Source organism: Caloenas nicobarica, chromosome Z (assembly GCF_036013445.1).
Source record: "Caloenas nicobarica isolate bCalNic1 chromosome Z, bCalNic1.hap1, whole genome shotgun sequence".
Lineage (NCBI taxonomy): Eukaryota > Metazoa > Chordata > Aves > Columbiformes > Columbidae > Caloenas > Caloenas nicobarica.
In genome coordinates, this window is record NC_088284.1 from 61,929,786 (window position 1) to 61,954,774 (window position 24,989).

Below are 24,989 nucleotides of genomic sequence, written 5' to 3' on the forward strand. Positions count from 1 at the left end.
CATTGCCATTCTCAGAGTAGCATCTGAGTTCTTACATGTTTGCTTATATAGGGTTAGATATAAATCGAATATGTCTCAAATACTTAAAGAAAACTTTACAATACTGTACTTATGACATAGTTTAGGAAAATATTGGAAATTTTATTTAAATATATATATATAAAAATCTATATATATATAGAAAGTGGATACACTGAAGGCTATCTCAAAACAAACACTGTAGTTTATGCTGGATCATGGCATTTACTGTTCTATAGCTGTGTGATACATGTGTACTGTTTCCTTTAGGTGTTGCTATGACTGATAAGACAACATTTCTGTGGAGGTGTGCGTGTGCGCCACTATAGGGATCTGGTGACTACACTGACTGTTAGTAAAATGCATGCCATGCATTTTAATAATAATAATAATAGTAATAATAGTAATCATATAATAATAATAATAATCATAATAATAATATTCTGAATATGGAAATTAGTGGGGGTGAAGTGCGCTTCAGAACTAAGCACTTACCAATAGATTCTGGAGATTTAAATACGGAGAGAAGAAAGACAGCATAAAAATATTATTATATTCCTTATAATTTGGTACAAAGTTTTCAGTTAAAGCTTTATATACTAAATCATCTATGTCACAGGTGAAAAATTAATTCTTAATTTACATTAACAGAAGGTTAATTTACACAGTTCTGCTGACAACAAGCAAAAAGTCAGTTAACAAGACGATTTAACATCACAGGACAGGTCAAAAGCTGAGAATTCTGGGAAAACACGTGATTAAACAACTTAGATTCTACAACAATATCTACTACAGTTGCCAAAGAAAAAAGCTCATTATATCCGAATTATCTTATTTAGGGATAAGCTTGAAACTTTATAAATCTAGAGGGGTTTTTTTGTTGTTTGGGTTTTGGTTTTTTTTGTAATCTAAAGAGAGCAAAAGAATAAACTAGGGCAGGAGGAGAGTGAAAGAACTGCTAGGGAGGTGCAAGGGGCAAAGAGAGAGAGAGCAGCAAAAGCTGGATTCTACACCAAAAGCAGACTTCTGTAGATCCAGAAAATACAGGATTTATAAAGCTTTAGCGTGGGCGCACACTACTGTGGCTAAATGTGTTGGAAAAATGCTCAGCCAGCAAAAAAAACCTTTATTTCATAGATTACCCAAGGATTTATTTATTTATTTTTTTCTTAATTTTCTTTTTAAAGTATAATTGTGCATGGGAAAAAGTATTGTGTTTTATGTATTTGTGAGAGGATAGAAGATGTGTCCAAACTGGCTAATCTTTGGTGGAGTCAAATGTGGAAACAATACAAAACACATTTTAAATTTTAATTGAAGTGTCTAATGCAGGTTTCGGTTTTGATGAATATAACCATTGGTACTCCTTGCAATTTCTGAATGAAGTCCAATGTTGAAATAAATTTGTTAAAAAAATAAAAAGGAAAGAAGAAAGAAAGAGGAGAAAATGGATCCATCAAGTACTGCAAAAAGCAGTAAAGAAAAAAAATTATCAAAAAGTACAGTCACAGCAGTGAGCAATGTGGAGTAAACAGAAGCTGCAAAACACATAGAGACAGAGTCTAGAAAAGGCTATGACAACATCACAGACATGGACAACACACTCAGTAACACAGAAAAGAGAAGAGGAAGAGAAATTATTACCTATAAATAAAAAAATTTTAAAAAAGGAAGAGAAAGAAAAGAAAGAAAAGGTGAGAGAGAACAACTCTGGGTGTTAGTGGAAACAGTAACAAGACCCTACCTGAGCGTAACTGCTTGATGCGGCCGTTGTTGTTGCTTGTGTCAACAGGTAAGAAATCTTTGAACCAAGTTATTTCGGGATCGGGATTACCACTGGCTGCACATAGCATGGTTGCTGTACGAGTTCGTTCAACCACCTTCAGCTGCGGGCCCATATCAATGGTGGGGAAACCTCGGGGAATTTGATCCTCTGCAAAAGAAATGTATGATTTGAAGGATTTCACATTAGTTACGTAGTAACTCATGAAAGCTCCAGTCATCGCCCTGCTTAACATTCAAGCATCTCCTAATTGTTTGTACATGAGGAACTGATGCAAAAAATAGATAGGCAGTATTTTTGGTAATTTACAGTGATCAAAATGCTGATACAAAATAGAAAGTTCATTAAAAAATGGCTACAACCTTTATACTTGTTTATAAAATGCATTAAATTGCCATAGATACTACATGTAGTGCATAATCATCAGAGTCCCTCTACGGTATTTACAACACTGATGTTGCTGTGCTTGCAAGAGTCCTTATTATTTTATGTGAAATATTGAATTACCATGCCTATCAACAACAGGGAAAAACCCCTTTCTTTACATGAGGATAGTACATAAGGAAGTGTGATCATGCAGTATAGGATTTGGCCAGGGACTTGGGAGACCCAAGTTATATTTCTTGCTTTTATCATTACTACTTGTGTGGTGTTTGTCTTAACATTTAATGTCCCTGAGCTTTAGTTGCCTCTCTGTAAGATGGGTATGACAGTGCTTTACTGCTACAGAGAAGTGCTGTGAAGGTGAATGCATTATAAGATTGCAAAGCACTGAGAAACTCTAAATATCGCATCTATGCAGATATTAAAGTGACAAGACATTCTTAAGGATCTTGAATGGATATAATGCTGTCAACTAAAACACTCAGATATGGTTAAAAATACTCACCCTAGTGCATTCAATAGCAAAATATTAAGAAATACTGAAAAAAAAGCAATTTGCCTTCTTAAGATGATATACACTAGCAAGTAAAACTGGAAGTAAAGCAGGATCAAGCAATTTCAAAGAAATCAAGTTAGCATAGATAAAATAATCTATTTGAATTACGTCATCTTGCTCTTCATGTCCATTAAATTGGAAAAAAAAAATATTTTTATTGCAAAATAATTGGTATTATTTCAGTTCAAAAAGGACAAGCAAAAAAAAATCAGAGGATCAATACTAACTATAAGCCATGTGTCTTGTTAAATGCCTTGATTGGTCATTACTGACATGCAATTGATTAAGAGATAAAATTAACTTAGAATAAATTGTTCAATGTTCTCTCTTCCATGAAAAATGTGCCATATTTTCAAATAGTTTCAGGGAAGTCTTCAGACTTTTCTGAAAAATGTATAGCAAGTAAGTATATCCTATAAATCTTCACAGTTCCTGGACTCTGCTGTCACTCATGAACTACTTAATTTCTTGCAATGCAAATGCACATAGATACGGCTTTGATATATAAATACAATTCTCCAGCAAGTCTGCATAACTCTTCAGAGCTAGTATTCCTATCAATCAGTGGTTAAGTGTCAAATCCTTCACTAGCTATAGGCTCTTCCCAAGGAGAAGTATGGTTTTTGTCTGTTTATAAACATGAAGTCTTTACTTTGGGAGTAACTGACAAGATTTGACTTGTGACACAGAACAGGATTTTTATGACCTGAATTTTCCTACTTTACTCACACAGAAAACCCTAGCGTCCCTTTTCCAAATATGTAAGCGTACAACCAAGATAATATATCTTGAATACTAACAGAACAGAGTAGTAAAGAACTTTCCCTTCTTATTTTTAATAAGGGTAATTAAATTCCATCCATCCCCCTTATGCATAGAATCTCTTTGAATGAATGCTCTTTGTGAAATTTTCATGAGAAAAATTACAATGTAACAGATTCAAATAGCCAGAACTGTTATATTTTTGACAGTTGTGGCTTGTTTCCAATTTGGCTTTCAGGTATTTGGCAATAAACCCCAATATTCAACACAAAATGGACAAGGGAAATAATGAGATTTCTAATTGAGGTGCTTATCACAGTGGATTCAGTTCTTAAGATGTTAATTGCTTTTTTTTCTGTCTAAGTTTATTAGTGATTTGTACAAAACCGTCTTTACACTTTGATGATACCAAGCTTGATGGATCATCAAACAAACTGTGCAAGAGAGCTGAGAATCAAATCAGTGAATAACTGCCTCTCACCACAGTAACAGAAAAGTAACTATTAGAAAATGTTGATATATTGGTAGCTCTACAACTTTACATGAGGTGAAAAGAAAAATATTTTATACTGCTCATTAATAGGCTCATTAGCCTCTAAACCACAGTATATACCACTGTTCCCTATTAATATTCAGTTCTAGTCAATTAGCTTCTAATTCATCAACAATTTAAATCAGACTTGACCTTCTCAAAGCCATTTGGTACTGTCATTTTGAGAGGCCATTAAAGGGCAGATTTCTTTGTCCTTGTGCTTAGTGAGTCATACATGTAATACATATTTTGTTTAGGATGACAGATACAAGAGATCTGGAAGTAGAGCACATTCTTTGAATTTGTTAGGTGTCTTAACAGTGCTGCATTCCATAAATGGCATTAAAAGAATACCTTTAGTACTGTGCAAGTATCATTTCCCATTACTGGAAGAGCTCTACAGAAGTTATTTTTCACCAAATGTATGATCTGAACAACATAGACAGGCAATTACAAAGACCAGATATAACATGAAGCCTAAAGAGAGAAAGATACAAAACAGCTTCTCCTTGTTTCCCATCACAGTTGATGTTAGTGTTTCTAAACCGCCTCTATCTGTGTTCAGTCTGTTTGATATTTCTCATCTGTAAACAATGTCTTTGAGATTCCTACCTCTGCTGCCAGTTTTGTTAAAGTGGTAATTGCTTCCCTTCGAAGCAACATGTATGGAAAAAGCACATTAACCTTTACATTCAGTTTTCAGTATAAGGATACCTACCGACATTGTCCAATACATAATTTCACATGTTGCTACCTCTGTCTTAGAGGTGAACTTGCCCTCAAAAATGCAGCAACATTTAGAGACAAGACTCAAACACAGCTTTTATGTGTACATAGTAATTTTGATGGAGTGGTATCTTGAAAACACCAACAAGTTAAGTTATGCTCTACCAAAAAGAAACCATACTTACTTTTAAGAGTATCTACAGAAAAAGAAACTCTGAACATAGCTGTGCCACAACAACATGTCATAAACTCTGTTCTGCTTGAACTTTACCTGTGTTTTCTCTTATCTTAAAGAATGTGCTGTTTCAATCTCTCTATTTAAATTGAAACAATTATTTCACCAGATCTGAGGAACTTCCCAAGCTATGTCTGACAGTATACTGTCAAGCTTACATATATGCAAAACCTGGATCCAAAGAAAGAAGAGGATTTCATCCAAATCCAGTAGAATGGATTTTACTATTCATGATACACCTACCCAGGTGTACAACACAGCTAAGCAAAGAGAAAAACAGTGATCTTCATCCAGCATTTGTGCTACATCTTCTTAACATTTTGAATACTTTTCCTGTAAAAAGCTACTTTTTGATCATGTCGGGGCCCTACACGGAGAAAGAAGAGTGGCAGCTTTTAGAAAGAGATTGGGTCTTAAAGTCTTCATAGCTATCTTGCTGAATCACTTTGGCAAACAGCATTGTGTTTTAGCGAGAAAGACAGAATAATGTGAATAATTTTCTCGGTTATAGTACATTATGATAATATTACTATGATATGGCTAAAAAGTGCAAATGTGAAGTACCAAAAGCAAATTGCAATGAATTCGGTTGTGGGTTACACAGTATAAAGGCAAGGTAATAGCACTATGGCACAAGACTGGACAGTTGACATGAAAAGTAGGTAATACTTCTGTTAAGTGTTTCTTTCCACATTAACTATTTGCATCATCAAAACATGTATGTTCCAGAATATCCATATTAACCTGTAGCTAAATCTGTGTAATCTGCCTAACTAAAGTACATACACGAAGTGTTTCCCTGTGCCTCTTAAAAAATACTGTTCTATGTGAACCAATTATTCTCATTGTGGAAATGCAGGGTGGTTCTCTTCTCTTCAGGAAGGAAAAAAGATCTATTTCGAGATTCGCTGATAGCTTTGCCATAGGCAAATTTTAGTAATTCTGTAGCTCACAGAATAAAAAGACACACATGGAGTATTCCCAGAATACACTATAGATACTGAAGATAAACTGCTGCAATAAAGTTTATTATTTCAAAGAACAGTGTAAATAAAGCTTTTATTTTCACTATTCCAGATGGCAGCAGCATATAATTTGCACTGTTTTGACATCATGACCGTATTATTCAAAATCCTTCTTCCTGCAACTGAACTAAACACAGGATTGAGAACAGTAAAATCTAAGAGAGTAGGGAAGGGAGTAAAATCAACATTTTGCAGCAAAGTTGGTATTCTGTACTATTATTGAAGAATTATGCATATTAATAAAATGAAAAGTCAAAACAAAGCCATTTCTAATTATACATCAAAGACTCATTTGGATTTAAAAGATACAAAACATCAAAAAGTGCCAATTAATAAACATTATTCCTATTTAAATATTTTACTAGGTAAGTTTTGCAAAAAAAATAATTTGGAACACACAATAAATTGTTTTCCCAGGGTCCTTTGTTCAAAGCTGCTACATAGAGATGGATATTTTTTTCTTAGTGGTGCTGTAAGTCAGCAAGGGAGTGTAATGGTTACACTGTAAGATCAGATCTAGGTCTCTGTTGGGATTTCTCTTCAATTTCATGCAATTATACCACACAAAGAAAAGGAATCAGACATTGATCAGATGATCAGAGACTCATTAACAATTAGTAAATATTCAACAGGAGAACAGCTGTCCATACCATCCCAGTAAAAAACATGCATTTAAAACTATTCTTCATATATTGAAGAGATGTGCAAAGCACTTTTGATGCAAAAGAAAACAAATTTGTTTAGTAGCTTTGTATGCAGTTACCCTGCAAATTGCAAAGTAATGTCTATATAACAGAACATAGAGCCACTTAGACTGAATTATCATTTGCATGAATGTTGAAGCAGCAATTTCACATTGCATTAAGTCAGTTAACATTCATTGTTATTAGCATTTAGCCTTAAATAAGTTCTCTGTTTTAACAAATGAGTGCACTGAGCCTTTGAAATTAGATATCTTCAGAAGAACATGAAGATGGAAAATAGGAATTTGCACCTTTTGGCATTTCTTAACATCTGCTAAATTAAAGACTGTGCATAGCAAGCTCTTTCCAAAGTGACCTGTCTCACTCACTCAATTAAATACCCCTCACTCTCCTTTAATGACAATCCAAATGACAAGAATTAACATTTGGAGAGTCGTCACTCATATGAGAACACAAGCTTCAAAACAAGGTTTTATTCTCACATTTGCACTCAGGAACTGTTGTAACATATAGCACAGCATATCATCTGAATATCGTACACTCAAGTTTGGTTATGACTGAAATTTTGGATGTCTGTTCTGCTTACTGGGAATAGAAAACAAAATACAAAAGATCATGACCTAAAAAATAAATAAAAAAAAAAAGGTAGGGAATCCGAGAATCCCTGCCAGATGTCCCTTCTCTAACATATGGAGAGGACTCAGCCAGAATTATTGTAATGAAAAGATGGCACAAAAATGTGGTGTTTTAAGTGCAGGGTATCATATATTTAGAAAAAAAAAAAACCTAAACTTCTGATGCAGAGAGAATACAGCATCCCACGTATCTCCATATGCAAATGTTCACAAGAATCAAACTATGTATTTTGTACTGTTGAATAAAAGACAAGAGGATGGCAAAGGGCAGCAATGTGAATTTCCATGATTACCATTTCTAATTTGAGGCACAGTTTCCAGATAGGGTTAGGATTTAGATTACACTAAATCAGGGTTAAATTGAAGCTTGCCAAAAATGAGGATTAGGAAATTGCATGATTGCTCTATCTAGTCAATATTTTTAACATACTAATATTTGTATTACTCCTTCCTCCCCATTTGCACTACATGTCTAAACCTGTGCCTAAACCTAAAGGAATGATAATACTGTCAAAGAAAATAAAAAAAATTCAGCTTGTGATCAGCACCACCTCTGTTACTGATGTTACACAGCTTTCAATTAGTAGCTTCCTCAGTGCTATAATCTTACTGAATACTTTTCAATGCAGCCTACATACTCTGCAGCCTAAACTGACAACTATGAAGTATACTAACTGCATTAATGTCACAACTGCAAAATTTAAGGACCTGACCAAGGAACTGTAGTGGCAAAACCTGGTATTTTGTTTAAGTCTTGTTTTCAAAGGAGAATAATACTATTTTTAGCATTTCTAGCTAGCATCAAGCTTATGCGTTTTAGAAAGAGACAGGGCAGGATTTTCTCTTTGATAAGCAGGTAGGAACACGCCCCAGAAGTCCTGCAGATTAGTCTCTTAGAAGAAGGAAATAAGTCATAAGGGTGATGAAATTGTATCCTTCAAGTTTTGACAAAAGATGCTTGGGTCAGGATCTGAAAGAACTTTTGGTGCGATGAATTAAATGGTAAATTATTCCAGGTAGAGGATAAGCATTCCAACTGCTTTCATGGTGCCTGGCACAGCAATGCACCATACACAGGTAGCAATTTGGATGTTATTGCAGTATTTCAATGAATAGCAAACATAAAGATTAGTAACAAAGAATAGAAGTGCTATTATTGCTGGGGAGAATGCAAAAAAGAGGTATGTTGTCAGAACAGACAATGAATCCTGTAAAAACACATTTGAAGAGGATATCCCTTGAAACCCAGTATTACTGAGCATTACGTCAACATTACTGGTACAAAATGTGCATGGTTTTTCTACATCTTATGCTGCATTCATCTTCCTTGATCTGAAGATCATGCTTAAAACATTCGTAACACTTAAATGAATACAGATAGGTGAATGTAAAAAAAAAAAAAAAAAAATATATATATACAGGAGCTTCCCATTTTTGCAGTTTGTTTGCTTTTTTTTTTTTAGGCCCTTCCACCACTATGAACACATGTCTATCAATTAAGAAAATGCTGGATGAGACAAGGAAGATGTAAGACAACAAAGCAATATCTTGTATCACGTAGTCCTAATATTTATGAGCAAAAGAGAGAATCCAAAGTGGTGGCAAATGCTAAAATACATGGAACCTTTGAACCTGTATAAACCTTTAACAGAAGCAAGAAAATATTTCCTTTACGAGTGGATGGTGAAGTTCTTCCCTGGTGTCCTGGCTATGGAGGGAATGGGTGTGCACTAGACCTCACTCTTCGTCTTCCTGAATATGGGGGAGGTATCCCTCTCATATCTCGTGCCCATCTATGGCAACGTTCCCTCTCAGAGATACTGAGAAGACACCTAGGGATCTGTTAGCAGGGAAGGACAGGCGCAGGAGAAGAGAGTAGGTATGAAGTTATTTTTTGCTTGGGGTGAATTTCAGCACTTAGGTCCAAATAGCTTAAAGGAAGTGTCCTGACAAGGAAGTTAGAGTGCATTTTCTTTTGGGGGAAACATAGCCATTCGCTTCTGTTCTGGAAGAATACACAAGAGCTTTCTCTGTAGCAGAGGATACACATTGCTCAAAACCCACACTATGAAACACCATGGTTCACACAGTGAAAAAATATACTTCTTCATAGTCCTGTGCCCAAGTTCATGAATTACTGCTGTCTGATATATATCCTTCAATGAGTATACAGTTACACAGCAGAAACTCATATTAACACTTAATAGTATACATGTGGATGAAGACATATACATAGCAACACAGAAATGTTACTATTTGTAAAGCCTAAGGCAGTCAACACGTCAAGGTTTTCATCTTGGAAAGACTCATAGGTTCATGATGCCACAAACATACCTTTGCTATGGATTATTTTGGCCACAAAAACAATGTTAGAACTGGCCGTGGCCTACAACTTCAACTTCTACGGGAAATTTTGTTGCTGCCCTAAACATAAGTAAATGGGACTAGTCTGGGTTTAATATGTTTCACATTATAATAGGAAGCACTGTTTTCATGGATGATAGATAATGACTGTACTCTGAGTCATTGCGTGGAAGAAAATACTCAACATCTCATCATACTTTCTAGCATGGGGGAGGCCCGCCTCCAAAATAGCCAGAGAGGGCCTGGGGATGCCAGGCAGTGCTTGCTGTGATCCACAGAGAGCTGGTACTCATGCTCTTCCAAAGCATGTTTCACAATAATAAATACATGGCCTTGAAAGAGCTGTTGTGAGCTTTTGTGAACTGAACTGAGCAAACTCAAGCAGGCTTTCTGGAAGACTGAAGGAGAGACATGTACTTTAAACATGACAGCTTCACATTTGTCTAGCAATGGCAGCTAATATTTCTCATGGAACTCTAAAGGAGGAATGGTGTGGGGATTCATTCATAAGATGTTGAACATAGGACAAAAATGGATTTACTCAGCTTTGCTGAAACTTTTTTTGCAATTTACTCGACTAACTGCACTACAAATTATATTGTCACTAATGTGAAATAGGATCTTCGCTTGGCATAGTAACATAGATATTAAAAAGTGGGCTTTTAGAAAAACTGTTCTACATGTCGAGCTCAATGTTCACACCTGTAACACCATCATAATGATTGACTAATTATGAAATTCAGGGATGCCTCTAAAAATGTAATGAAATCAAAATCTGCAATGGGCAGTGTAAAAATGAAATTTATTACAGTCCACAGTCTGAGTGAATATCTCCAAATTACAAATAAAGCATGTCAGCATTTGCTTACTAAGTGATAAATTGATTTTACGTAGGGTATAGGTAAGCTTTTTGTTTTCATGATTTCCTTTTAAGATACTTTCTTAACCAACTTATGTCTATCTGATCAAAGATGATTCTAACAATGCAAGATGTACTTTCCAGAAAAAAGTAGATAGGAGGGTTGTTTTTTTTTAGTTTTGCTTTGGTTTATTTTGTCTTTTATAAAATAAACTTCTACAAATGAAAATGATAATTTGTTAACACAGACGCAGTGATGTTTCTGTTCCAGTAGAACACTGCACTAGCATGGACATAAGGAAGTAGTTGTTCTGTGTAGCTGGAAGTCATAGGCATAAAATGGTGAAAGAGTCTGGGGCTCAAGTTATCTTCTCTTCCCTCTTTCCATTTTCGGGTGATGATGTGGGATGGAATAGAAAAATTAAGTCTGTAAATGATTGGCTTCAAGACTGGTGCTACTGGCAGGGGTTTGGGTTCTTCGATAATGGCTGGTTTTATAAGACACCAGTCCAGTCAGCGATACGTGGGAAAGGTTTATCCCACAGGGGTAAAAGGATGCTGGGACAGGAATTAGCAGGGCTCATTTGGAGGGATTTAAACTAGATTTGAAGGGGGATGGGGTTGTAGCTGGGCTTGCATCAGTGGGGCAGCATGCTGGAATTGATAAAGACTGGGAGGCCCCCCATACCCCTAGGGTGAAATCGGTGTACTCGGCTCGCTCCCTGAAGTGCCTGTACACCAATGCGCGCAGCATGGGGAATAAGCAGGAGGAGTTAGAAACCTGCGTTCAGTCAGGAGATTATGATCTGGTGGCATTAACAGAGACATGGTGGGACAGCTCACATGACTGGAATGTGGTCATGGATGGCTATGTCCTTTTCAGGAAAGACAGGCCAGCCAAGTGTGGTGGTGGATTTGCTCTTTACGTGAGAGAGCAACTACAATGTATAGAGTACTGGTCAGAGGCAGATGAGGAGCGAGTTGAGAGTCTGTGGGTGAGAATTAAGGGGCAGCTGGCAGGGGTGATACTGTTGTGGGTGTCTATTACGGGTCGCCAGATCAGGGTGAGGAAGGTGATGAGGCCTTCTACGGGCAGCTGAGAGCGGCCTCACTGTCACAGGCTCTGGTTGTTGTGGAGGATTTTAACTACCCTGATGTTTACTGGAAGGACTACTCAGCCAGCCAGCCTCAGTCTAGGAGGTTCCTCCAGTGCATTGATGATAACTTTCTGATGCAAATGGTGGAGGAGCCGACTAGGAGAGGAGCGCTGCTGGATCTCGTCCTCGCTAACAAGAAGGGTCTGGTTGAAGCAGTAAAGGTGGGGGGCTGCCTTGGTTGCAGTGACCATGAAATGGTGGAGTTCAAGATCTCGTGTGGCGGGAGCAGAATAGCAAGCAGAATTGCAACCCTGGACTTCAGCAGGGCCAACTTTGGCCTTTTCAAACAATTGCTGGGGGAAATCCCGTGGGCAAGGCTGCTTGAAGGTAAAGGGGCCCAAGACAGATGGTTAGCATTCAGGGACTGTTTCTACCAAGCTCAAGATCAGAGCATCCCGACACGTAGAAAGTCAAGGAAGGGAGCCAGGAGACCTGCGTGGTTAAACAGGGAACTGCTGGGCAAACTCAAGTGGAAGAGGAGAGTTTACAAATCATGGAAGAAGGGGCTGGCCACTTGGGAAGAATATAAGGCTGTTGTCAGAGGATGTAGGGAGGCAACTAGGAAAGCTAAGGCCTCCTTAAACCTTGCAAGAGGGGTCAAGGACAACAGAAAGAGCTTCTTCAAATACATGGCAGATAAAACTAACACCAGAGGCAATGTAGGCCCACTGATGAATGGGGTGGGTGCCCTGGTGACAGAAGATACAGAGAAGGCAGAGCTACTGAATGCCTTCTTTGCCTCTGTCTACTCTGCTGGAGGCTGTCCTGAGGAGCCCTGTACCCCAGAGGCCCCAGAGGAAGGCAGGGCAATGGAGGAGTTTGCCTCAGTTGATGAGGACTGGGTTAGGGAGCAATTGAGCAATCTGGACATCCATAAATCATTGGGTCCAGACGGGATGCACCCGCGGGTGCTGAGGGAGCTGGCTGAAGCCATTGCTGGACCACTCTCCATCATATTTGCCAAGTGTTGGGAAACGGGAGAGGTGCCTGAGGACTGGAGGAAAGCAAATGTCACTCCAGTCTTCAAAAAGGGCAAGAAGGAGGACCCGTGTAACTACAGACCGGTCAGCTTCACCTCCATCCCTGGGAAGGTGATGGAACACCTTATCCTTGGTGCCATCTTAAGACATATCAAGGATAAGAGGGTCATCAGGGACAGTCAACATGGCTTCACCAAGGGGAAGTCGTGTTTGACCAACCTCATAGCCTTTTATGAAGATGTAACAACGTGGATTGATGATGGCAGAGTGGTGGATGTGGTCTACCCTGACTTTGGTAAAGCATTTGACACCGTCTCCCACAGCATCTTCACAGCTAAACTGAGGAAGTGTGGACTGTGGATCGGGTAGTGAGGTAAACTGTGAACTAGCTGAAGGAGAGAAGCCAGAGAGTTGTGGTCAATGGGGAGGAGTCTGGTTGGAGGCCTGTATCTAGTGGAGTGCCTCAAGGGTCAGTTCTGGGACCAGTACTATTCAATATATTCATCAACGACGTGGATGAGGGAATTGAGTGTACTATCAGCAAGTTTGCTGGTGACACCAAACTGGGAGGAGTGGCTGACATGCCAGAGGGCTGTGCTGCCATCCAGCGAGATCTGGACAGGCTAGAGAGTTGGGCAGGGAAAAATTTAATGAAATATAACAAGGGAAAATGTAGAGTCTTAGATCTGGGCAGGAACAACCCCAGGTTCCAGTATAGGTTGGGGAATGACCTATTAGAGAACAGTGTAGGGGAAAGGGACCTGTGGGTCCTGGTGGACAGCAGGATGACCATGAGCCAGCATTGTGCCCTTGTGGCCAAGAAGACCAATGGCATCCTGGAGTGTATTAGAAGGGGGGTGGTTAGCAGCTTGAGAGAGGTTCTTCTCCCCCTCTACTCTGCCCTGGTGAGACCTCTCTGGAATATTTTGTCCAGTTCTGGGCCTCTCAGTTCAAGAAGGTCAGGGAACTGCTGAAGAGAGTCCAGCGCAGGGCCACAAAGATGATTAAGGCAGTGGGGCATCTCCCTTACGAGGAAAGGCTGCGGGAGCTGGGTCTCTTTAGCTTGGAGAAGAGGAGACTGAGGGGAGACCTCATCAATGTTTGTAAATATATAAAGGGTGGGTGTCACGAGGATGGAGCCAGGCTCTTCTCGGTGACAACCAACAGTAAGACAAGGGGTAATGGGTTCGAGCTGGAACACAAGAGGTTCCACTTAAATCTGAGAAGAAGCTTCTTCTCAGTCAGGGTGACAGAACACTGGAACAGGCTGCCCAGGGAGGTTGTGGAGTCTCCTTCTCCGGAGACATTCAAAACCCGCCTGGACGCCTTCCTGTGTAACCTCACCTGGGTGTTCCTGCTCTGGCAGGGGGATTGGACTAGATGATCTTTTGAGGTCCCTTCAGATCCCTAACTTTCTGTGATTCTGTGATTCTGTGTGAAAAGCAAATTCATCATAAAGCGTTCTGCGAAAAACAGTTAATGAAGTCAAATAGCTGTGGAGAGTAGTTCCTGCCTTTAAACAGACATAGTGTGACAGATTAAGCTTAGTATAGCATTGTGTGTGTCAAGTTCATCAAAAATTTAGTGTAAGCTCAAAAATCTCCATGCCAACTCTGCGGACAGACTTAACACATGATAAGTCGCATGATGAAGGTACAAATGAAGAAAACAAAATCCTTGAAAGCAAAAGATCTGAATCTGTCCAGTGGTGAATTACCACTCAGTGAGAGGCCCTATGCCATGGAAACAACACAAATACTGACTGGGAGTGCCAGGGTTGTGTCTGACTTCAACAGTGGAACTTTATTTCCTTGGATTTATTAGTAATAACAGCTGTCATCCATTTTATAACTAAATACAAAACTCACTCATTTTAGAGAAAAGAGATCAAACTATTTTCCCTGTAGGCTGGAGGGGTAGGCATGAAGATTATTATATGCACTCTTTAGAAGCAATTGAGAGCAGGTCAGATGTTACAGTAATTGAAAAATAATTTCTGCTGCTAACAAATATATAGCAATAAATGTTAGACTACGCAGAAGTATTTCAGTATTTTTTTGTACCTGAAGAAGACTTAAAACTCAATCCATGCATGCTAAACATACTTCTGGTTTTATTTTATTAAGATATAGTACTTTTAGTAAGTGCTACAAGGTAATCTGTTCTGAGTATTAATTGAAAGGGTGAGACAGGGATCATGAAAAGAAGGGTTGGTTGGGTTTGATTTTTCAGTAACTTCCAGATCCTTTGGCATACGAGGAAAACATCTTCCTGATATATAGCTACTTTTTTTGCCTTTTTTTTTTTTTTTTTTTTCCCTGTTCTTGCTCTAAATACTGTGCTTCTGGAAAAGATTTGTCTGAACTGTTTATCCTGATGTACTAAAACCTTTCTGAAGAAGATGATTTTTAACCTTTAATATGACGCATCTAAGCCTTCATCATGTTATAGGACCTGATGCAGGTATGTGTCCATAAACACTGTTATCTCCAAAGTCTCACCTTAACATCTTATTTTCATTTTAAAACCCACCAACAAGCCACTCCGAAAGAGCACCATCAAGAGCTTTGAGAAAAATATTCTCATGAATTTTGGCCTTAAAAATCAATACGCTTCTACAAAGCAAGAGAAAAATCTTTCTCTCTTTATCAGGTTTGATAAACCACTGGGCCAAAATTTTCCAAGGTAAATATTCAAGTTCACTTTATTACATGACTTTCTGGTATTTAGTAGCTGGGTTTGCAGAAAAGTCAGTATCATGGAGACCACAGCTGCAGAAACACTTCCACACAAAGCTCTTGCCTGAATACACTGGAAACCTCTCTCTGCACCAAAATGTCTGAAAGCTCTTAGAAACTATCAGCAAGTACCTGGCTAATTTCCTGATCTCTGTTGCTATGGCTGTGATCAACTTTACCAGTTCATATAGCAAGCAGGATTACATGAATGGCTGATGCTAACTTAAGTCTTCCAAAGGAAAATAAAATAATGGCTTTGCCAGATGCTCTTCTGCTGAAGACTTAAACAACTGTCAGGAAGCATACCGAAGTGTTACTATCAGTTTTAATGAGCTTACAGAAACCATCTTTCTCACAAGAAAATCTACAAATAAATAAATACATTCATTACTGCCATAGGTAATATTCTTAATTTATTTTCTGCATAAATTTAGGCACAAAGTCTTTCATTCCGAAAAAGGAGACAAACTTCCCTAGAAAAAAATCTTTGATTACTCTCTGTGAAAAAGCAAAAATAAACGCAACTATTGCTTCCTGTTTCAATGCAGGACATCAGAAATCATCACAAATGTAAAAGGCAGAATACACCAGCAGCAAATTATGGGACTATTTTTCTAATGATTTTGAGTCAGGAAAAGATGTATATCCATTATCTAGCAGCAAAATATATATTAATGCTAAATAAACTCTTGCACAACATATGGCAACAAGTAACTTAGTGTAAGTTACGTGATTTCTTCTGAGTATGCACGATGAGACACAGAAGCTTTCAGAGATCTCATTCTGACGTATCTTTTTAATTCCTGGGTAAAAGTTCTTTTTAATTAAGGTAACAAAACCAATTTTAATAGCTATTATTTCTGTTACATGATTGTACGAAGAATTTAACAAAGCAGATTTAGCAATCGTAGTGAAAAATGGGTACATCTCTATAGCACCATACAACTAGAGCAGATTTTTCAAATATCATAAAGAATTCCTATTTTTTTTTACAGTATTTAGTTTTATCGTTTGGAAGTACTGACAGTATTCACAGTATATGAGTCTAAAAATCACCAGCTCCAAAACAGTTTTAATGATAAAACCACTACACATTTAAAAAAAACGTAATTCAAAATCAGTTTTGCATCATTCTGTAACATTGCATAACTGTAAAATATTGCTCCATATTTCTTAAACTATTTGTATACTTATGTATGTTGCTGAATTGCCGTATTTTCTAAATTCATTGCCATTTTATTTCATAGGCTATTTCATATTATGCTTTCCTTCTACTTCAAAAGCAAATCAGATCATTTACAAACTCCCCCTACACACATGGCAAATATTACATTCACTTTCTCTGTAAGTGAAATCAACTTGTATGCATGTCGCTTTTCTGCTTGAAGATTCATAAAGTGCTGTTAAGATTTTATGGTGAGTACTATAAAAATTAAGACATGCATCATCAAGAACAATGCATTTTACCATGGTATTCAGGCTAGCTCTTGTGCTAAGGAGATACAGCATTGCAGAGAAATAAATGATTGTTTTCTAATATCATGGGAAGAACAGGGAAGCCATTTAATGTATGTTCATATCACTAACCATCGAGCTTTAGGCCTGAACAGGCAGCCATTTCATGCAAGCAACACTGAAAATTAGTTACTAGAAAACCTAGATAAAAGAGCAAAAGTTAATTTTTAAGTTGATGTTTTGGCTGCGCAGGTGAAGTAATATGCACGTATGCAAACCCTGATTAGAAATGCCACTGGATTCTATCACCTTTCATGGTTAATAAATCGTTTTTTTAAATCACAATATTTTTTAGATCACAATAGTATGTTAAGAGAAACAGCACTGAGCTTTTAGCACTATACCAAAGTATCTGCTGAGTATTTGCTAAATGGTAAGATTAGCACTTACTACCACCACTTGCTTTAGCAGCTACATATTAGTTGGACTACCTTTGTTATTTAGAGGTTTTAAGATTGAAAGTTCACAGCCGGAGGTTGTAGGGAGGTAGGCAAACAACTATGTTCTCAGTCAGTATGAGATGTTAGTTTAATAATTATTACAATAAAACACATATGGTTTCTATTCTTCTCTTGATGTGCACATAATACTAATTAAGTTTAATAGGAGTTACAGAAGTGCATCAAAAGAATAGATGTTATAAAACCTGGAATTCATTTTTAACACATGAAAACAGTATTGCACTTGTTTGTATGAAATCCTCAGACAAAATACTTATAAATTGAATACCACCTGTATTAATACTATTAATGGTGTTAAACCTGAGACATTCATTTTATATTGATTTTATTTTACTATGCCTTTAGTGTTTTACGTGATTTCTGTTGTTCCTTCTGTGCGTAAATTTATTTTCTTACAGTAAGTTCCTGTTTTACCTTTCCATATTTTTCTCTACAGTAGTGTAGTGAGATATCATTATTTCTATAAGACTGTGGAGATAAATGCTTAGAAGGTACATATTGAGTTTAATGCTTTGGTCTTCTTGCTATTTTTACTCAGGAGACAAGAATCTTTTAAAACTGTTTTTCCTTCCTGCTCCTCCCTCTCCGCTTCCCAATTTTCTTTCAGGAGAGGAGTATTCCAGTCAGCGTGTAGTCTTCTGTTCAAAACCAGCTCCCCAGAGAGTTGTAACTACTTGTCAATCTCCCAAAAGCAAAGATGAGAATTTAAAGTACTCCCTTTGTTTTAGCTCCAAAGTTAACTCTTTGGTCCCCGCCTGTTGGTATACAAAAATTTCACTTGAACTTGCTAGTACACTCAACTTTGGTTATTTGCCTAGAGCCTTGGTGGCTCTAATGCTTTTTAGTTGCAGGGGGTGTCTGCTAAGGGCTACACCTCCCATTCAAGTGTACTGTGCTGGTGTATATAATACTTTCTGTCATTGAGTTGTGGTGAAGGGTTTGCTGTCAGTGTGTGCAGTGTCTGTGGCTAGCACCAGAGGAAATTATGATTTAGGAAGGTTTTACTGAGGATTATGAAGTTCTGGTGAGGATGGATCACTTTATTTGTAAGAGGATGGATCACTTTATTTGTAAGATGACAGCACTTCCAGTTTTGGTTAGTGCTTTAACGTGGCAGACAAACTGTCTACTTGTAGCACTGAATAGTAGAAAGCCACTGAGTAAGATTTGGTGGCATCACCACCATTGCTGAGCGACAATTTACTTTTCAATTTCTTAGCCTACCGTTTATGCTGACCAATTACAATGACTCACGCCTTCTGCCTTTTCTAAGATGTTCTTCATGTGCAAAGGAACTGCTATATTTGCTCACAATTTGGTGGGAAAAAGATAATGGTGTGTGCTGGCCTACTACAATATAACGAGTAAAAGACTGTGGGTCAAACTCTCAGAAGAATTATAAGCATGCAATTCTGAAAGAAGAACTGATAAAAATGCAACATCTGCAATATGACTATGCATGTGACACACTTGAGCTCAAACTCAAACCATCCTAATGATTGCATCTGCATGCAAACTCCAAAATATAAATGTGATTAAGACATATGTGGTACTTAAAAACTGAAAAACAAGCCTCAGTTTGTTTCTGGGCAGTGAATGTAATAACAGCATAATCATTCCACAGATATTAACAGTCATTTCATGTTTTCCAAATTCAGTAATACCATATTTTCTAGTGGGGTTTTTTTTCCACTTTAAAAAAAAAAAAATCCTAGCTAGTAATAGAACATTAAGAACAAGAGATGGTTTCTATTTCTTTTTGTGTACCAATGTAACTACTAAATACCAAGCAGACACACTTCATTTCAGTGATTCTTAAAGCACAACTTTGTAAACGATGATCAGATATATTCACCAGAATGAAAAAAAGATTCCTTAAATCCTATTCCACCATTTCTAGAATTATTTCCTAATTTACTTCATGTTCATTCTAAATGAGCATCCTATCTTGGGGGAAATGCAAAATATGACAGAAAATATAGGAAAGAAGTGTTTGGATATATCCAGGCACAGATTCCTGATTATGAACTTGAAGCTCATAAATGACAAGAATCAAGAAATAGATATATAATCCCATAGAGTCATACAGAGGACTAGCCTTAGTAACCACTTTTAATCAGAATGTTAGTAATTCCTTTTGGCTAATGTCTAATTAATTTTTTTTTTTCTGTTATTTCCACAGAGCAAAACATCCTTCTAAGAACAGTATTAAAGATTTTTTTTAAAAAAACCAAAACAAACCACAGAAAATAAAAAGCTTATCCTAGAAACACCTAACAACCTTTTAGGCTGTCTTCAGAGAGTCGGTATCCCTCTTCTGTGTTTTAGTGAAGAAAACTGGAAAGACTGAGGATGATTATATAGTTTGTAGTGAACCTATATAATAGAAAGAACAGGCTTCCTCATAAGAGGCACACTGCCAGTACACTCAAACTTAAAACCAGATCAGCTTCATGTGGCCTGCTCTTTTATTTCAAGTAAAAAGCAAGTCACTGGATGATGGTGGTTTTGGGGAAAATATTCAGGATAGATAAAATAATTTGAGCTTCTCCACGGAATGGAAGTATTGAGATAAGGACGTCTGCTTCTCTATTTCCTACTCATAGTTAAGTAGCATTTACAAGGAGTTGTGTAGACTTCTACAGGCGTGTTTTAATGTCCAACATCTATGAGCAAGTACTACTTTAATAAGCAAATGACCAATAGCGAATCAAACCCTGACATAGTTTAAAAACAGTGAGTACAATCCTGGAAAACAGAATCAGAGTTCATAGCAAAAGACAGTTTGTGATCCGTAAGATCTCTCAGAATCTAGCAAAGAGCTCTGTGGTTCATCATCACAGCCAGCTGGTCTGTCACAAAACATGATTCCATGTTCTCTGTGTAATTATTACTCATACACATGAAATAAACATGTTCTATCCAGTGTTTTCACTCAAATCACCACTCAGTACCTCTTAACAATATTCTCTTTCAAAACATCAGTGGAATCAGGGCTGAGGCATCTCGACTTGTCCCAAGATATAGAAACTGACCTATAAAGGCATCACAATTGAAAAGTAAGAACCTTTGAATTTCTCAGTGCTCCCTCTAAGATACAAGAGTTCAAGTAGTTCATCTACTTTAAAAGCCTCTACTGTTCTCGTGAATTAACTCAATTTGACACCACACTAAAAATCTGGAAATAAATTACCTGTTCTTAGAGATTTTAGAAAATATCTTCCAGTAACTCATGCTGCCAAATTTACTGTAAACTTTGTGGCATAGATATTTTGGAAGTAGCCCTACTTCCAGACAGTCACAGGTAACAGAATTTAAACTTGTTGCTTCTATATCTGCCTTGTGTTCTGTCTACAGTAACCACTGCTTTGTTTCCTGCTAGGTGCAGGAAAGACACTTCTAGTAGTGATGAGGTCAGGTGTCCAAGACTGGCTTTGCAAATTCCTTGAACAGCTCCCACTTTTTGTTCAAGCATAACACGTGTCTATCTTCTAAAGTAATATCTCATTGTTGGAAGGTACTTAAGTAAAAAAAATCTGAACCGGGTTCCAAGGTTTTTAAAAGTCAGATCTTCGGATCCTGTTGTGATGCCAATTTATGTCAGTACTTTTTTTTTTTCTCCTCTCTATACAAACGAGTATAAGAAAACAACCTCCAAATAAACACCTCTACAGAACACAGGATGGTGCTTCTCCTCCCTCTGAAAAACAAATGAAAAGAACCCAAATAATCCAAAGCTTTCACGAAATTACAAAAAATGTAATGTTATTGAGCACTGTAATTTTGAGCATAAGAAAGCAGGAAACCAGCATATTCAACAGAATAAAAAAACAGGCTGGTGTTACATTTTTTCTTCCCTTTATATATAATGCCACGCACAGTAAATCTGAATGGGAATTATGCTACTAGTTTTATAATATCACAATATTTCAAAGATGCAGAAATTCATTACAACTTCTGTGCAGTGTCTAGATCAGCACATTTAACCTCTTTGATCATATCTTTACTGAGAACTTCTTTCTGTGTCTAATTATCGGTATTATTCTCCCTCTGCAGATTCTTCAGCAGGCTTTGTGAATTTAATCAGAATCACTGCATTCCCCTGTATGATTAAATTTAAGCACTTTCTGATTCCATCCTTACTACGGTTCAGGTTGGTATCACCACTCACAGTAGCTGATCTTGATTTTTAAGCTTGGAAATGCTATGAAACCTAACTGCATACCATGTTTTACAATCAGCTCTTTTAAGAGATCATGAGACATACAAATTCACATTCTCAGGTTCACTGGCTACACTGATAGGCAAAATACAGGCAGAAGGGATGCTACAAATGAAAGTTTCCTATAAAATAAGAATGTCTTGTCAGTGACAATGAAAGTAAAATATGTTGTTATTCACAGGCAAAATACTTAAAGGCACATCACCTCTCCAGAAGCTGACCATATGCTTTGTTACATATTTGCATAAAAGGTTTTATACATTGATTTTCATATGTGTAGTTTTAAATCACTTGTCTGTATTTTTTATTGAGTAGGTGAAAGAGATTTTCTGTCCATAGCTTCTGAAAAGGAAATAATAAAATGGCAGCTGTTCTGAAAATATGCAGAAGGAATACAGCAGGGTTCCTCCATAACCATGGGTGACCTGAAAAAAATCTGTCAGGGCTGATTTGTTTTTCCACTTTCCCTATGAGAAGCTACATTACAAAAAAACCCCACATAAAAATCTTCACATGGATTATCATCTCCAAATATCCAGTTACAATAATAGTGAGAAAGTCAGATAAAAGTTTATAGTGGAGTTTCTTAACAAAGGAACGGGTAAACCAGTATTTTTTTTTTTTTCTGTATTGCTCAGGGAATACCAAATCAAATCTTATTTTTACTGCAACATACTGACAAGGTAAATAGAACTCAGGAAATAGCAACAATACTTATGAAGCATTTCAATGAAGCAATTCATTGTGCAAGCTTAGGAGACTAATGTTAGAGCTGTCTTAGCAAATAATGAAAATAAACAGCCATTTAGGAGGCAGAGGAAGAGCACAAAAAGAGGAAAGGTATGGGATGAGAAAGTCTTTCAAAACAGTCATAAGCAGCATCAGAAAGTAGCTTAAGAGAGATAGCACTAGCTCCTTACCAAGCCTAATTTAATTGGTGAAATGGTGTACATTTTTTAAAAAAAGGTAAAACAATAACAACAAAACCAGTATTTATTCAGTGGTAATATTGATAAGAAAGATTGAAATATGGACAATACATGATAAATACTCTGCCAAACTCAAGAATCCAGGCTAAATTAATAAATATGTTTATTGTCTAGCTTTGGAGTTCATGAATGTAACCAATCTGCACAAAGAGGCCCTAAATTTTCCATTTTGACGTTTCAGGATATTCTATGATTTTCAGTCAGCATATGAACATTTCTAATATCCCTGTTACTGACACCCACGTCCCCTTCCCCATCCCAATCTTCTCTTAAACCACACTTCAAAAGTGCATTATGAATTTATTTTTATTAGTCTAGGGTTTACTTTCATTTAGGTATTATTCTTGCATTCTGTTACTAGTTATCCGTAGAAGCAGATTACAATATAAGCAACTTAGTGGAAGGGGCAAGTTAACTTCAATTGTGATGTCATATAATGCTTTCTGGGCCATGGAACTGGATGTTTACATGCAGTGAATATTTTATATCAGTAGATTAATAGCTGCATTTTCTCTAGTTGCTTATATCTATTCCATTGTAAAGGTTTTCTGCCAAGAACAGTATCACCGTTTAAGTTTGCAGAGTGACCAGCCAAATGGTGCTTCAATTTTGATTCGAAACACAGAAAGCTATTGTAATACAAATATAATATTTGTTGATCGAATTATTAGATAAATATAAGACAGCTGATGAGACCATATTATTCTCTACAGGGATTCTAAATCCACTGTTCTTTTCTTTTTATAAACCTGAGTGCTGTTTGCGACAACAAAACATTTTCATTCATTCCACAGTGGAGCAAATGCAAAATAATGACTTAATACATGATAAGAATATGGCTAGTAAGAATAGCTCTATTTTGGTAAATAAATTACTTTGAGCTATCACATGCCCCGAAGTAAATGGACAGTTGCAACAGTTTTCAGTAAGCTGTTAGTGTGCAAAGATAAAATGATGTGCTCTTGCATAGACAAAAGCTTGGTGCAACAGCTAAACCAGCTGATTCGCTGGATTCAAGACTTCATGCAGACTGCTACGAAAACTGTTTAACTTTACCTTTCAAACAGAGAGATGAGAATCTGACACAATTTAAAAGGCTATTTCTGGGCTGTCAATCAGAGCATGCCAAGAGACGAACACTGTATTTGCAAGTTATCGAAAACTTGCCAAATGTAGACACACAAATGAGACTGCTACATTACTCTATGAAATGTGGATTACAGAAATCCAAGAAAAAATAAAACAAAGCAGTTGGGAAAATAAGGACATCATTGATCAAACATCAATTCACAACACAAAAACAGTATCTGTGATTTCTTTCTTTTTCATTTATTTGCACTGATAAATGATTAAATAAAACACATTTATCCATTGAACAATAGCCTTCAAAGCAAGAAGAGGAAAATCATCAACGTTCGTTTTCAGTAATCTAATAGGGACCTCATGTCTTGCCTTAGAAAAACAAACATAAACAATTTTGTTAGTGCTGTTCAGACAAGAAGTATTTCTTCTCAGCAGGATGAGATGCAGAATAATTTTTGTTAAAAAGAAAATTATATTGCAATAATATCTTGTCTATCTGTTTTGAGAAGTGTCCTTGGAGATCAGATGATTGAATTTCAATTAGATTACCCTTTGTGATTCTCTGTAAACATAATCAAGTGTAGCTGATTTTAGTGAGATAGAAAGGAAAATATTATTCCATGTACAGATTTGAACACGTTCATGATCTTACATAGGGAAAAAGACCGCAAATGGAAAACACCAACTAGGTCAATAATCTATGTAATTCTATGTAATTCTTCCCAATGATCAATTTTTAACTTGTTTTTTTCTTGTCACATATTTACTATTCTTTGCCTATGACATTCTGTACTCCTTTATACTTCCCCTTCCTGAAGCATAGTGATATATATCCCCAGTGTTTTCTAGTATGATTATCAGATTTTTCAAATTAATGAACACTGAGTGTATAAGCATCTTTAACTAGCACCAAACTCAATTTTGTTTTGCCTGATGTACTTTATTGCAACTTCACAGCCAGGGGAATTGTAAAAGGAAAGGTTAGACAAGGAATGTTGCTGCATTTTCATAGCCTAATAATTCTATTAAGCAACCTATTGACTCTTTTCATTCTATTTCATCTGCTTTAGAGTAATTAAGTACCAATATATCTTTTTAGAAAAATGTGGAGGGACCAGTTAATCAAGAACCAATTCCAAAATGGTATATATTATGACAGAAGGATGAATGATGAAATACATGTAAAACTGAACTCTCATTAATGTGAGTTTTGAAAAATAAAATATATCCAGAAAGAACTAAGCAAAAAATCATTTACTAT

The 24,989-nt window shown here is 36.8% G+C and overlaps 1 protein-coding gene across 2 annotated transcripts in view; it reads right to left on the reverse strand.

Annotated features, from left to right (window-relative positions):
• The window catches only part of PTPRD (protein tyrosine phosphatase receptor type D), a 372,025-nt gene that overhangs the window by 148,302 nt on the left and 198,734 nt on the right, over positions 1–24,989 (reverse strand). For both annotated transcript variants that reach the window (XM_065657714.1, XM_065657713.1), the window contains exon 5: positions 1,763–1,951. In XM_065657714.1, the coding sequence (XP_065513786.1) occupies positions 1,763–1,951 (189 nt within the window). The remainder of the gene's footprint in view (positions 1–1,762; positions 1,952–24,989) is intronic.